General features: G+C 45.9%; 1 protein-coding gene across 1 annotated transcript in view; it reads right to left on the reverse strand.

Moving 5' to 3' along the window:
- SLC2A13 (solute carrier family 2 member 13) overlaps positions 1–13,722 on the reverse strand; it is a 168,365-nt gene extending 154,643 nt beyond the window's left edge. Inside the window, exon 1 of the mRNA XM_063323407.1 lies at positions 12,919–13,722. Within this exon, the coding sequence (XP_063179477.1) occupies positions 12,919–13,465 (547 nt within the window). The 5' untranslated portion in view covers positions 13,466–13,722. The remainder of the gene's footprint in view (positions 1–12,918) is intronic.
- Between the last annotated feature and the right edge of the window lie 2,113 nt (positions 13,723–15,835).

The raw sequence follows: 15,835 nt of genomic DNA on the forward strand, positions 1-15,835 counted from the left end.
AAACATCCACTAATATAATTGTATTTCATTACACAATTCTTCCTGTGTGTGCACACACACAGAGCTCTCCAGATGTCTGGATTCCTACTTCCCAACATGACCATCTAGGAGGCCTGGATCAGACATTCTTTTTCACCAGGAAAAGTGAAAAATTTTCACTTTGTGAAAAAAAAGTGAAAAAAGTGAAATTGTGTGATGACACAAGTGTGGCAGATGAGTTATTGAGGTTCAAGTAGTGCCACTTTAGCATCCACACTTCCAGTTCCCTCTTCTTCGCATCAGTGCAAGGAGTGTGGTTTCCCTATATCCCCGTCCAAATGAAGCTCCCTCACAGGGGAAACTTGGGGATAAGGAGCCGTTGCAGCTAAACAAACTGAAAAACTGAATAGTTTGACTGTAACAAAGTGGTCCATAAGAAGTCCCCATCACACCTAGCATGCAGTTTCACTTCCTGTATCCTGGAAAGAGCCACCAGGAAGAAAAGCAGAATTAATAAAAAGCTTGAGACAGCAGGCTAACGGTCAGGGCAGGCTTGCCCCCATCCAACTGGCACACAGCCATAGGGATTTACGCCTCAGCAACCCACCAAAAACACTCACACACAAATCCATACTCATGGAAGAAAGATCCAAGGGAGCACATGACCATGAGCAGAGGCTCTATTAAGCCAGCCAGAACAGGTTAAGAAGGCAAGAAGGAGGACCTGGGAAACTACAGGCCCGTCAGCCTCACCTCTATCCCTGGAAAGATGATGGAACAGCTCATTCTGGGCATCATCTCAAGGCATGTGGAAGGAAAGAAAGCTATCAGAAGTACTCAACATGGATTCACCAAGGGGAAATCATGTCTGACTAATCTGATAGCCTTTTATGATGGCATGACTGGATGGATAGATGAGGGGAGGGCGGTAGATGTGGTCTACCTTGACTTAAGCAAGGCGTTTGACACGGTCTCCCACAGCATCCTCATAGGGAAGCTTAGGAAGAGTGGGTTAGATGAATGGACAGTAAGGTGGATAGATAACTGGTTGAAAGACAGAGCTCAGAGGGTCGTGATTAGGGGCACAGAGTCTAGTTGGAGGTCAGTGACGGGTGGTGTTCCCCAGGGGTCAGTACTGGGTCCAGTCCTCTTCAATGTATTCATCAATGACCTGGATGAGGGGCTAGAGTGCACCCTCAGCAAGTTTGCTGATGACACAAAGCTGGGGGTGGTGGCTGACACACCGGAAGGCTGTGCCGCCATACAGAGAGACCTGGACAGGCTGGAGAGTTGGGCAGAGAGGAACCTTATGAAATTCAATAAGGCCAAGTGTAGGGTGCTGCACACCTGGGGAGGAATAACCCCATGCGCCAGGACAGGTTGGGGGCTGACCTGCTGGAGAACAGCTCAGTGGGAAGAGACCTGGGAGTCCTGGTGGACAACAGGACGACCATGAGCCAGCAATGTGCCCTTGTGGCCAAAAAGGCCAATGGCATCCTGGGGTGCATCAAGAAGAGTGTGGCCAGCAGGTCGAGGGAGGTCATCCTCCCCCTCTACTCTGCCTTGGTGAGGCTGCACCTGGAGTACTGTGTCCAGTTCTGGGCTCTCTGGTTCAAGAAGGACAGGGAACTGCTGGAGAGGGTGCAGCAAAGGGCTACCAAGATGATTAGGGGTCTCAAACACCTCTCTTATGAAGAAAGGCTGAGGGATTTGGGTCTCTTCAGTCTGGAAAAAAGACGGCTGAGGGGGGATCTTATCAACACTTATAAATACTTAAAGGGTGGGTGTCAGGAGGATGGGGCCAGGCTCTTTTCAGTGGTGCCCCGGGGACAGGACCAGAGGTAATGGGCACAAACTTGAGCAGAGGAAGTTCCACGTAAACTTCAGGAGGAACTTCTTTACTTTGAGGGTGGCAGAGCCCTGGCACAGGCTGCCCAGAGAGGTGGTGGAGTCTCCATCTCTGGAGACATTCAAAGCCCACCTGGACGCGTTCCTGTGTAACCTGCTCTAGGTGACCCTGCTCTGGCAGGGGAGTTAGACTAGATGATATCCAGAGGTCCCTTCCAACCCTATGATTCTATGAATCTATAAGATTCTAGGTAAGGAAAACCAGAAAACATGCACACAGTCCCTTAGAAGTTTCACCATTACAGGGTGAATCGCTGATAATTAACTTCTGAATAGACTAAACATAAATATTGTAAACAGGTGGCTCAGATCTTGCTAAAGATTCAGTAGGTATTTCAGAGGAGACGGGCCTGCTGGTCTCCAGCTATGAGGAAAAATCTTCTCTTCGCTGCTGCATTTATAAGCTCAGAGCACCGTTTCCTTCTGTGCAAGGGAGCACTCCACATCTAAGAGGATAATGATTAATCGCCCAGATAGTACTTGGGTGTCAGGCAAAGCAATTAACTTTGAATTAGGGAGAGGCCCTGCAGACTGATAGGACAGACAACTTTTGACTCCAGGGAAGGAAGATTCCAAAATAGGTGGGGACAGGCAGAATCAAAGCCAAAACAAAAGCTGCATCTTTTCTTACTTTGAAGTCACCATCAGCATGCACAAAACAAAGCAAAACAACAACAACAAAGCTTGACCTAAAAAATATGCCTTGAACCTACAGCTTTTTCAGAAGCACACACACTGTTGAACATGATAACATTTTGTTTACTCTAGCTAGTCAAACTGCAGACTGCAGTCAGGGAGGAAGGGAAGCCCTAAACTGTCAGGATATAAGATGCACAGAGGTAATCACATAGAGCATATAGGTGCATACAACTATTGCACCCTGCCCCAAAGTTAGATTTTAAGATAAATAGTACATACCTTCTCATCCAAGCTTTCAAAGAAATTAGTAAAGTACATTCCCACCCACTAAAAGAAAAGTTGACATTATTTGTGTATTTCTGCTGTACTCAATGTGTGCCCAGATTTCTGCTATATGCACCAGTAATTTTTTCCAGGAACATGCCAGTCAATCATTACAAGAGAAAGGATCTACATTCTGAGCCTTATTTCTCCTCCTACCCAAGAACTACATACAGTACAAAACCAGACCCCAGTATTCAGCCCAACATATTACCACAACGCGCGAATCCATGGGCTAAAAGATTATGAATGCCTATGTACAACATTTAGTCTTTTCCATCCCTTTCTTCAAGATCCTGAAGTTGTCCGGGTGGCTCTGGCTTTCCATTCGTACCAAGCTGTTCCAACGTGAATTGGACTGGTGAGGTCAGCAGCGCCTGTGATTAATGCAGGAGCAGGGAGTCTACAAGGCAAAAGACTTAGCTGCTGAACTCTGTAGTGAATAAAACCAGGCTTACCTTTTCCCCTCAGGCAGATTCCCCACTCCTGCGCTGACATAGCTACTACTGACCTCAACAGTCCAATAATCAAGGACCTGTGAACAAACAAAAAAGGCCACTTATACGCAAACATTTGCTGAAGTGCATGCTTAAAGTACACACAGCTTTGGTCTTAACCAGTACTTCCTCCATGCTCACTGTGCTCTAGTTCATCTGTTACCACACTGCCTTTCTCAGATGTTAGACTCTCCCCAGGATCCATCACGGCTCCAACCAACAACCCTAAAAAAATTAACCAACCAAGAGCAAGTACTTAGTGGCGAGCCCCTTCAATTTTATCTCCTTAACCTCACAGATTAAGCAAAACTTCCTAGGTGGGCAGCTACAAACAGAAAATTAACTTCAAAATAACATTTAGGCAGAGTAAGTCCTAATACAGCTAGGAATAGCAAATATAGCACGTTGACCTGAACCTTAATCACACTAAAACTACCATAAGAAGCTGTGTTTCTCTCTTACTATCACATGTTAGACAAGTAGATTCCAAAGGAGTACTAGCTCTAACCTGAGGCATTCGACTTTGGGATCCTGAAATACCATCCTCCATCAACCATAGAACTTAGGTTCCCAGCTCTCCCTGTTCCCAACTGCACTCCAGTTAGATGTTTAAACAGCCAGCAAAAACATTCCCTGCCTCCAACAGCTCATGTAGTCTCTGTGCTTCACTTATCTTTCTAGTTTTCTGAAGTTGCTCCAGCCTCATTGTCATAACTTTCATGCAATATATTTAGTTACCTACCACTTTTCCAATAAAAAGCTCAGGAATAAGTAATTTATCAAGTATATTTATTAGCTTCAATACACAGCTTTTGCTTCCAGCTTTCTCTAGGCACCTTTAAGATAGTAGCTTTATTTTTTTCTTCCATAATTCCCTGATTATTTTTGCCGTTGAGCGGTGGAATGTGAAGCCTATGCTACAACTGCCAGTTCAGTAGCACCAGAGAAAACTCCAACATGCTCAGAAATGGCTGTCTTCAGCATCAGGATCATCTAACTCTCCCTTAAAGAAAACAGTGAATCCTGACTGCCTATCCACTTCTCCATGTGCAGATGAAGAGACAATAAATCAACAATTGCGTTTTCTCCAGGTTAAGTACTGCCAGTTCCTCCAGGATTAGAGCTGTAAAAAAGTAACGGGCCATACTGTTTGAATCCTTCATAATGTTGGCTAAAAAATCCACAGAATTACAGATAACTACCAAATATTGTAGTACTACATGCTTTGGACCAGAATCAATGATAATTTAGGGAAGGAAAAAACAGAGGGATAGGAACAGGAGCTCCCTATTTCTACCAGCTGGTCTAGTCTTGCTTTGGAGGCTGAACTGCATCACAGGGCATGGGAACAGGATGGCACTGGTGCTCCTTCTCTGCTCCTGCTCCTCTGGGCACAGCAGCTCTGCCCTGCTTCTGCACCAGGGAAAAGGAGGAATCTCTGGAGCTCTGCTGCTCTCTCACCCTTGGAAGTGGGACAGATGCCACAGCAGAACCTGGCTGAACTGCAGAAGGCAGCTCAGAGCAGGGCACAAATCAAGATTACTACCACAGTTTTCAAATACTACCAATACCTAACTTTTTTTTTTTTCCTGTTTAATTAGAATAAATGTGATTGATAGCTTATGAATGATGGCTCTTATGAGCAATCAGAAATTAAAGATCATCTTCCACTGGCACATGCCAGTGACCATGTCAGTACATGGTTCTCTCAGGGAAGCGCTCACTGGAACACGTTCCCAACTTACAAGACCACACGCCCCACAGCATGGGCAATACAAGTGTGTAACACCAGGCAGGTTCTTCTGCTCTTTCCGACTTGGAACGCTTTTCTCCTGGGTTTCCAGGGTATGACAGGAAAGTAGAGCTGTGGCTAAACACAAAGACATCCTTAAATGCTTCCTTCCAGCTGGAAGGAAAATAATCTTTTCCAAAGTGATTATAGGCACATAGGTACATTAAAACCACAATTATTAGTTTTGCTTCCCTGAAAGCTTGCAAGAGAAGCAACAGTGGAGAAAACCATGCCCACAAGGCTCCTGACCAAAAGAAAAGGGAAACAGAAGGGCAGACAGAAAAAGTCAGTCTGCAGAAAAATCCCACTTCTGGGAAAAGGCTGGAAAATTGTTGCCTTAGGGCTACCACTTATGGTATAGGTTTCTAAAGCTATTTAATTTTGTCTAGACTATGAAAATATGGGCAATTGCCAGGTGAATCTAATTTTAGGTACACATTCTTGTTTACACAGCAGGTCCTCCACCAATTCCGGCATCTTCTGTTTTCATGTCTATTGTCTGGAGATGAACAATCACTTCATTACTGCCTCAGAGACAATTGAGCACGCAGCTGTATGTGCCTGTTGATTAGATTAGAGCTTCTCAATGTTACCAGTTGGCATGAGACCTGCGAAAACTCAGACCTTCCCCAAATACACGGTGTTGAGAAGAGACCAGAAAGTTCTAGATTTGAGGCGTGAAGCAACTGCCTCCCAGGGAAACCCCACTTCTCCCTTAAGACCATTCAGCCTTGCAAAGTGTCTGTCAGCCCCTGTGCTAAAAGCATCAGGTATCACCGCGGTTCCCCACACTGCCTGGAAAATATTTTTGCCTTGAAATTGCCTCATCACTCAGGAGCAGAAGTAGAACGCGCTCACTGATGTAAAATGATCACTAGCAAACGATAAACCCCAAGGCCAGTGCCAGGTGCTTTTGGAAAACATCAGCTCTAACAAGAACCAAGAAGCCTTTCAAATTAGCGACAGAGGGCAAACCTCCTCCAGAGAGCTGCTCCCTTGCTGAATTACACTGGAAGAATCAGGGAGGGGGGAAGAGAAGTTCCAGTAGAGAAGCTGAGCTGACAGCTCCTGAATACATGCAACTGGAAGACCCATCTCTAGGGGAGGGGGGGAAAAAAACCCTGAGGGACAACTAAAGGACAAGACCAAGGTAAAGAGTTGCATGTATTAACACACACTTTTTTTTTTTTTTCTTCTTTTTTTTTTCCCCCAGCAGTTGCTGGTTTTAGGCTTTCAGCAGCTTTAATGACTGTCCCACCCGACCCAGCCTCTTCACAACCTTCACACCAGCAACACTAATTATACAGGTCAGATACGAAAACTTAATTCTTCACCAATGAAGACCCATAAAACAATTTTGCAAACGAAACTATCCATCAGGCCCATTATACCTCTGTGGTACCAGCATGCAGCACAGCCACAGTCATCCAGTTTGAGTCCAGCCATCTTAATTAGAAATCATCAATTTTCAGGACTTCCGTAGGATTTGCAACCCAAAAGCTTACCATACATTCATTGAATAATCCCTAAAATACTACATTTTTAAAAAAATGAATGTATTTAGAAATACAATATACTCTATAAAAACCCACTTAAGATAATTTAAAAATCCCCTTTTCAGCATCTACTTTCAGGATTTTTACATTTTTCATCGCTTCTCAGGATACAGTTGGCAAAGTACATATTAGTATAGTATGCTCAGAATAAAAATTAAGCACATATCCTGACAGTGCACAGCAGCAGACAGCAGCTAACACTTCAAATCTGCTTCTCAGACTCTCCTCAGATGTCCTGCCTTGTGCCGCTGCTGATGGGGCTGGTAGAAGCTTTAGCCAAACAAGTCGCTTAAATCCAAGAGTTCCGACTGAATGATTCGCTGTCTTTAACATTCTGGTAAGCGGATGCCACTGGTCTCTTGTTCCTGTAGCAAATAAAGCATCTTGAAAATAAGCCCACCTCTGGAGCCCACATGAATTTTTCAAGATAGGTAAGGAAACACTTGTGCAAGCATCCTTCAAGTTGCCTTTTTATATAGATAAGAGGATCATAAAAGTTTCAGTTTTATGTCACATATGAACTGGATGCATTGTATTTTTTCCAAAATGAACAAAAATACCTGAAATACAACAGGAATTATGTTTTGATAGAACAGTTTGACCAAGTGCAGGGAAAACTATTATAGAAGATTCTCGTGTTTTACAGGTAGAAAATCAATTTCAAGGTTTATCAACTACGGGAATTATTATTCTTTTTTAAGTTAAACAAAAACAGCAAAAAGCCCAAAACAAAGGTAAAAAAAAACAAACAAAAAAAAAAGACAGACCACCCTTGTGACTTTAAACAGTTTCCAGAAGAATCAGAAATCCAAAAATTCTCTTAGATGTAACCCTGTGTGCTTAATACTTTATTCTGAAATGGTCACTAAATATTAGCCAAAGATAGTAATATTTATGTATAAATTGCTGATTTTTTGGTATTACACCAGCAGACAAAACAATACGGAATCGGTGCTTATTGACATAACAGTGAACTGAGCATAGCACTGTGTATCTTGTCCAATGCACACAAAATTAGAGGACTTCAAAAGATACCGTTTTGCATTTTAATGTGCTCCTGGTACCCTGTAAGATCACAGCTCCAGTCAGAAGTTAATTTATCCTCCCAGATGCTTTTGCACAAGAACAGATCAAATTCTTAAGACACAGAGATCCAACCCTGAGTGCACACAGTAACGGCAGAAGCTATAGATCCTGGAAACTTGGGCGAGCATCTCTGGTCAGTGGCAGTACAGGAGTCCATTTCAGCAATGTGGCTATTTGTCTCTCCATTCCCCTCCATTCCCACTGCAAGCTTATACTAACAAACCGCTGTCTCTGGAGGGAAAAATAGCCTCTGAATCTCTGGATTGAAAATTACAAGCATCTGCCAGAAACAGCACAGCATATTTGGGGGCTGAGGTTGACTTCCCCTTCTAAAATGTACTAAGGTATAAATTCCTTTAAAAAAAAAAAAAATGTGGTGGACACTCACTCAGAAAAACAGACTGAAGGTTTAGAGCTTCCCATGGGGGTTGGAGGGTGGAGGTGAGGAGGAGATTAATCTGTAATTTTTTCCAAGATAAAAATACACAGCACCTGAAAAAGCTCATACACTAAAAAAAAACATAACAAAACAGCACACATGTCCTCATCTTTAATAAGCAACAGGTCATGCTGGTTATTTTCCGGTATTTTCACAGCATACATGGTAGTCCAGCTGATACAGTGGACCTTTACTTAACCACTGTAAAGATAATAAAGAGCTGGTACTACACGATTCAAGTCCTTTGGTTAAATTTGGTTATTTTTGCTGTTTGCTACTGTCAGTAGAAGCCAGTCCCACCCCAGGAGCCCTGAACCATATGCCAGCGCTTTTCACTCCTGCCTAATTCTGTGCACAATCTCGTTTCTTCTGCTCAGAAAATGACCTACATATGCCGTAAAAAGATGCTACCAGGAACACCACAGATGTCACATTCAAATACTGCCTTTAAAAAAAAAAAAAAATACTACAGACATTTTGAGTACAAAGCAAGCACTGAGCAGCAGGCTTACATGGTGAAGACACAACACATACCAGCAAAAACGGGGTCAGAGAGAAGACAAGGCACCTAACCCGACAGGTCTCCATTGCATTGCATGTAACAAGAGTACACGCACACACAGTAGTCCTAAGGAGTAACTCTGCTTCCCCAGGGGCTGGGGTACCGTATGCATTAAGTAACACCTAAGCCACACATTGAGTAAGAAAACAAAACACTGAGAAGCTGATCATTAATTGAGCATCATCTATTCTGCATGCTGAACAAGACAGGAGAATCTAATCATCCAGCTAATGATTGTACATTAAGATAGAGATCAACTCTGCACGAGCAAGCTTAATTCTGTCACTTCCTGAACCCTGTGTTCACACATAAACGTTCTTGAAAAAGTGATCTGAACAGCACACTACCTGAACCACCACACCAACACCCACGTACATCAGCTGCAGGCTTAAAACCTTCAGCATCCTCAAATGACAGAAGGATGAACTGCTCCCATTGCAGACTGTCGAGTTGTGGATACACATCCAAATATGTTTAGACAACAAAGTGATTGTGAAATTAGGACACTGGACTGATTACAGTCTAAGAAAGAAATGACTTCACAAACAGAGCTATTCATTATTATCCTTTCTAGTCTCTATCACATTTAGTCCCAGTTCTTACTCTACTCACTCTCCATCTCCCTTCTCACACCAGCAGGTTTTCAGTAGAATTAGCTCTTGTCTATGGCCATGCCTAGCTCAAACTTTTGGTGTTTCAGTTCTTGGCCTGTCCTCAAACTTTGGTAGGATAGACCGAAGATGAGCCAAGTGAAAAACCTGGCTTTCCTGCTAAGTGTGCAAACTACAGCAGCCCACACAAGGCAAACCTATGCTGACCCTCAATCCCCTACCGAGTGTGCCTGGTCACCCTTCAGCAGCAGGGAAGGCCGTTAGCATGACCAGATGCAGAAGGTCCAAATATGCTTTGTACCAATGACATTTTTCCTAGCTAAGCTCATACAAAGTGCTACTGAGCACATGTGACACAATTTCCTAAATGTCTGAATTTTGCCCACATTTGCTGTAATGAATATCCATCCAATCGTTGCATTCCTGACAGCAGGCTCAACCAAATTCCTAAAGAGTCAGGGACAGCAGAGCTGCTTGGGAAGGGGTGGGTCTCGGGGAGGGAATGATGGCCATAATCTTTTTCTTAAGCCATTTTTCCTGAAGTTGTCATGAACTATGTATTTTGAAATTCAGACCTGAAAAGATCTAAGCATATTCTAAGCTTATGCTGAACGTGGTTTCCCCTTTTTCTGCATTCCCTGTATTTTGTATTTACGTTGGGGGGAGGGAGAAAGGGAACATAACTGTTTCCAACCACAAAAATCTGGTCAACATTTGAAATAAAAGAGGACTTTGGCTTATCCTTGAGAGAAGGTCTTTATTTTCTAGAAACATCTCCTTCTGTAATTGCTGGGGTGAAAAGGAGAGTTTTTCTATCTCAAAACAGCTCTATGGAAAATGGTAAAAAACAGACAAGACAGACAAGTGAGAGATGATTGTCATTTCTGCATATATCCTGTGGGTTTAATCCTTGAAATTTTAACCATAGCCCTTTATAAATCACAGTCATGAGAAAAATAGCCATTTTCTCGCATGGACCCAATTAACACGATCCACACTGTACCAGCAAGGGCGGAACAAAGTCCCATAGGTAACCATTACTGCATCTGCTTTTACAGCACCACAGTACTACCCATAGCACAGTAATTCATTTATTAAATGCAGGCGAACATCTATTTCTGGAGTAGATCTCTTGATGGGCAATTGGCAGAGAGCTACAGGAAAGAGACCTCAAAAAGGTATAAAATTATACACAGTTAAGAAGTTTTTACTGGCATGCAGGTAGGAAAGCATTTCATAACACTACAGCATCACACCCTCACATTTCAGCAGTTCATGTTACTGAGCAACCTCCTTACACCAACGCTAGTAAGTTCTTTCTCACTGTGGACCATAAAATGATAAGAGAGCTCCAAGAGAAGAAAGGGAAGAAACTGGTTAAAAGTTCCACCAATCTCCAATGCCTTCATGAAATCATCCAGGCTCCCTCTGGTGGGGGATTTAATGTAGAGATCGTTGCAGTTTACTGTATGAGAACAGGTTTGAACCACAATATATTTTTTCCTTTTGTAAAATAAACCTTGTTAGTATTAGACTCCAAGATGCTTGGAGTCTCTTGTGATGCTTCAGTGACAGCAATTTAAGGTAATGCTTTGTTTCTGGCCATAAGTTCTATCACATTAAGAAGAGCAACCTTTGATAAAAATGACAGAATACCGTATTTTTAAAATATAAATTAGTGTCTTTGTGCTCCAAAACCCTGAGAACATTTCTCAGTCATTATTTCAGCTCTCCGGAGCCCCGACAGACCCACCATCTCTGTCCCTGACATGGAAAGAAGGCAAAGAGAGACCTCTCTCCCCAGACCACAAAAGAGATTTACAGCTGTACAAAAGAAGAGCCCCTAGCTCTCAATTTCTATTTCTGTGTTTCATATATTAATTATATTAAGACCCAAGTTTCATATCTCTCTGACAATACCAACATCATTCATTTGCACCAACGTATATAGGTAATTCCAACACCTATATATCTCTCTACAAGACACACATACACGAGTCAAGAAAACCACCCATCCTTTTCCTCTCTCTTCCCCCTGAAGTTGTCAATGTAACCAGTTACCGTCAACAAAGAACACAAGAAGCTTTAGAAACACAAAAAGACACAGAATTTGATATTTTTAGTATCTGACACTAAACATACATACTACATATTGGCTATGAGCTGGCAGGTATTTTGATGGCAAATTTAGTTTTCTTGTCTCCTGAACATTATAAGAAACATTATCAACATTCTGCAGTCTGAAGTCTTGATTAAAAAAATGCTGGAAGGTAGCATTTAAAAAATAAAAAACAACCACCCAACTCAGGGTAGGAAAACTGCAACCTGAAGATGATGTCCCCCCTTACTGTACAGGGAAACCAGCATGAGCCCTTTCAAGGACGGAGACAATTTTATTTCTGACAGCCCTTGTTATGACTCACTAACTTTTTTCCTTAATCAGACCACAAACTGCATCCCAGCAAGCGTGTCTACAACAAGCCAGAGAATTAAAAAAAAAAATATTCAATGGCTAAGAAACAGAACTTTGCTATGCAGAGGAAAACAAGTCTAATTCTCAATTTGTCCTCATGCTTTTAGATAGGAAGGGTTGCAAGATCACAGTGAGAAATATTTACTACTTTTTTTTTTCTATACATACTGTAGTCCGAGGAGTCTGAATAACCTCATACAGCCCATCTTCCATAATGAGTATCATTCGAATTAGTGCCTGACGGGATGACAGCTGAAGGGCAACCAAAATTCTGGGCATATTTAGGATATAGTTAGCAGAGAAACTAGTCTCAAAAGTTAGAGGAAACACTCCTCATCAAGTTCTTCGGGACAACTATAAAGTTTTATCAGAACCTACTGCTTGCAAGTTATGCAACACATATAGGAAGGCAGCCTAAGAGCAGCAATTCGTGTTCAGTTCTGCAGAATGCTGTTAATGAAACCCAAAGCAAGCATCATCTCATTTGACCACAGAGATTACTACCTCATTTTATCCCAAAAGCGTTCCTTTAGTGCCCAGCAAAAAGCAAAGCTGTGCGGGGAATCAGAAGAGAGGCATTTACAGTTCAGAACGACAGGCACCATCTCCCCCCTGCTCCTGACTGCCCAGAGCCGCCTCAATGCAAAGCTCACGGTGTGAGCTGTGGACAGGATCCCCCTGAAGATGAATTTCCAAGAAGGGATGCGAAACCGTTCTCCTCGCACAGAAACCTGACAAACTCTCCCCCAACACGGGCTAGGACTACACCGCCTGGGAGTACAACGGAGGCGGGGAAGCACACACGCTGCCCTCCGCGCCCAGCAGAGCCCTCTCCCGACCTCGGCCCGGCCGCGCATCTCCCCCGCCGGCGGGCGAGGGCTTCAGAGCCCACGTTCGCCTTTCCTTGGCGGGCTGCCTCACATCAACGGGCGGATTTTAGGCTCGCTTAAACCCGCCTCCCGGGGAGGGTTGCTTTTCCCCGGGGGGGCAAAGAACTGGGGTCCCCGCGGGGAGTGAGGGTGGGAGAGGAGCCGTCGGGGCGGCGCGGCACTCACCGATGCCCAGCCCCACCACCACGCGTCCCCCCAGCAGGGTCTCCTTGTCGCGGGCGGCGGCCAGGACGCCGGCTCCCGCCGTGAAGAGGCCGCTGGCCAGCAGGATGCAGGGCCGCCGGCCGCACAGCCCGTTGAGGACGCCGCCGGCCAGGGCGGAGAGGGCGGCGGCCCCCACCGTGCCGGAGACGAGCAGCTCCTGCCAGAGGGCGTCCAGGTTGAGCTCCTTCTTGAGGAGGAGCAGGGCCCCCGACACCACGCCGGTGTCGTAGCCGAAGAGGAACCCCCCCAGGGCGGAGAAGACCGACACCACGTAGACGAAGCCAGGGGTCTCGTCCTGCTGGAACTGCCGCCGGGCCGCCCGCTCCAGCTCGCCGCCCGACGCCGCGCTGTTGAGGCTAGAGCACGACTCGGCGGCGATGAGGCTCCGCTCGCCCGCCGCCGCGCCCGAGCCGGCGGCCCCGTCCGCCTGCCGCCGCCGCTTCTCCCCCATCAGGTTGCTCAGGCTCCGCAGCGTGTACTCCACATTGTCGCTGGCCTTGCGGGACATGGGACGGCCGCGGCGGCTCCCGCCCCGGGAAGGGCGGGTGGGGGGGTGGGCTTGAGGCGGGCGGCTGCTGGGCGACTCTGGCTACGGCGCTTGTCCTCGCCCCCGCCCGCCCCTCTCGGGCCGCGCTCAACCGGGTCGCATAGTCCCCGCCACCGGACGGACTTGACGGGAAGTTGCCCGCCGCGGCCGCCGCTCCCAGCGCCCAGGCGGAGCCGGAGGCGGAGGCGGGCGGGGACAGCGGCCTCCCCCCCCCACACTCCCTCCCCTCACACACGGTGGCGCGCAGCACTGCGCAGGCGCGGCGGGCTGCGGCTGCGCACTGAGCGCCGCGACGCCGCCGGCCCCGCCGCTCGCCAGCACCTCTCCTCAGGGGGCGCGGGTCCGCGCCCCCTGAGGAGAGGTGCTGGCGAGCGGCGGGGCCGGCGGCAACGGAGCCCCGCAAGGCCGGGGGGTAGCTCGCCCAGCCCGCCGCCGCCGGCGGTGTTTCTGAGGGGTAGCCCCCCCCCTCATCCTGTGAGGGCTGGAAGGGGCCGCCGGCCTCGCCCGCCTCGCCCTCCCGTTCCGCTGCTGAAAACCACCGTTCGTTTCATAACGTAATGGCTGGAAGAAAGTCCAAAGTTCGCGTTTCTAAAGTGCGGGGTGGCAGAAAAAGGGAGGGTTTTCGACCAATTGTTACCCTATAGAAGGAAAAGTTTGGAGCTTGTTCTCACGTTTATACTTCCAAGTAGGGCGCAGCGGTTTGATAATGCCGTCTTTAAGCGCTTTTCCTGGGGATTTTCGGCAGGACGAAGGCGCGGCCCGCGGGCGAGCGGGGCCGCCTGGTGGCGAGTGCGGGAGGGAGCTGGGGGCGGGGGGGGGGAGGGACGTTGACACGCGGCGACATCGCGGCAGCCCCTGTGGCCACCCTGCGGGGAGAGTCCTCCAGGGCGATGCAAACACTGAGGAAAAAGAAGTCATATCAGAAAATTATCTCACTCCTAAGGCTTGGTCTAACGGGACGTATTAAAATTTTCCTGCCGCCTTGACTGTCTCCGGTAAAGGCCCTTCATAATGGGTCCAGCCAAATGATGGAGAATTTCAGTAATTAATGGGATAAGTTATTGTCAGCACGCGCCTTGTGACCAGCACTAGTCATAGCCACAGGAATTTAAAAATTAGAAGAGGGAGCAAAGCCTAAGGTGGCCAGCTGCATGCGGCCTCCCTGGTGGTTTGCCTCAAAGCAAGCTGTGAAATGCTGATATTCTCTGGTCCAGATAATACCAACTAAATAAAGCAGCGAGCTGTAGCTACCGAAGTGAATTATATTAACAGTTGTCTGTGTAGTTAATCCAGTTAGTGACAGATGTGGCAGTGGATTTATAACTACAATCGGTCAGCTTCCATTTTTAAGCATGTGAAAACTAGGTAAAAATTAAACACATGTTAACGTTCAGTTGTTTTTAATCAAGATTTGGATATTACAGTGTGATTGGCACAGAGCATTCCTTATCCCTGTACAGACCATTAGGGCCCAACACAGCCCTAGAGTAAACGGTTCCAGGCTGTAGGAATGAAGTTAGCATCTTGTGCTACAAGAAACTGTCCCCTGGCCACCAGAAGGCTGGCTTGCATCTCTACACCGCCATCAGGAGAGAGATCTGTAATGTTCCAGAAGTCTCCAGGCTTGCCTGACAAGCACAGCACCCAATACTTTTTATATGTAAGCCCCAACTGAAGAATGTGAGGGACAGTGCATCAAACAGCAAATATTCACAGCAAATCCCTAGCCAGCAAGAAGGAATGCTTTCACAGAATATTGTCACAACAGCTGGCTGTCACAAAAACAACCTGTCTTTTTAACAGCCATCTCAGAAGCTGGAGGCATTCTGTATGTTACAGTTAATAGAGACTCCAGAGAGCTAACAAAAAGCGCTTTTTTTCCAATTGCTGGCCCAACACAATCACAAACAGATATTATTTCTCATCAGATCATGCTGTCAAGCTTATCTTTAAAAGGATTCCCGGAAGAAACACAACAAAGAAGCGGGACGTGCTACACTGAAGACTGACGTCATCAGAAAGAGGGAGGATTTGTTTGGTTTGTGTGTAGATTTTCATTATTATGATCATCTCTCTGTAGTACTGGATTTCATGATAAGAGCTGACTTATAAATGATTTCACAGTCATGTGAAATGTAGTAGGTATGATTAGTAATCTAAGACACGAGGGTCAGGTCCAAAAGGGTTTAGGTGGGTTTTAGGTGTGACATTATGCTTTCAAGAGATTAACTGTTAAATTGAAACACTGTTTAGATTCACAGCTCTGCCTCATTCTCTCCTTTAAGGTGTGTTTGCACAATTGTTTGCAAGGTGATGCCGTGAACTAGATCG

Source organism: Chroicocephalus ridibundus, chromosome 1 (assembly GCF_963924245.1).
Source record: "Chroicocephalus ridibundus chromosome 1, bChrRid1.1, whole genome shotgun sequence".
In the NCBI taxonomy this organism is placed as follows: Eukaryota; Metazoa; Chordata; class Aves; order Charadriiformes; family Laridae; genus Chroicocephalus; species Chroicocephalus ridibundus.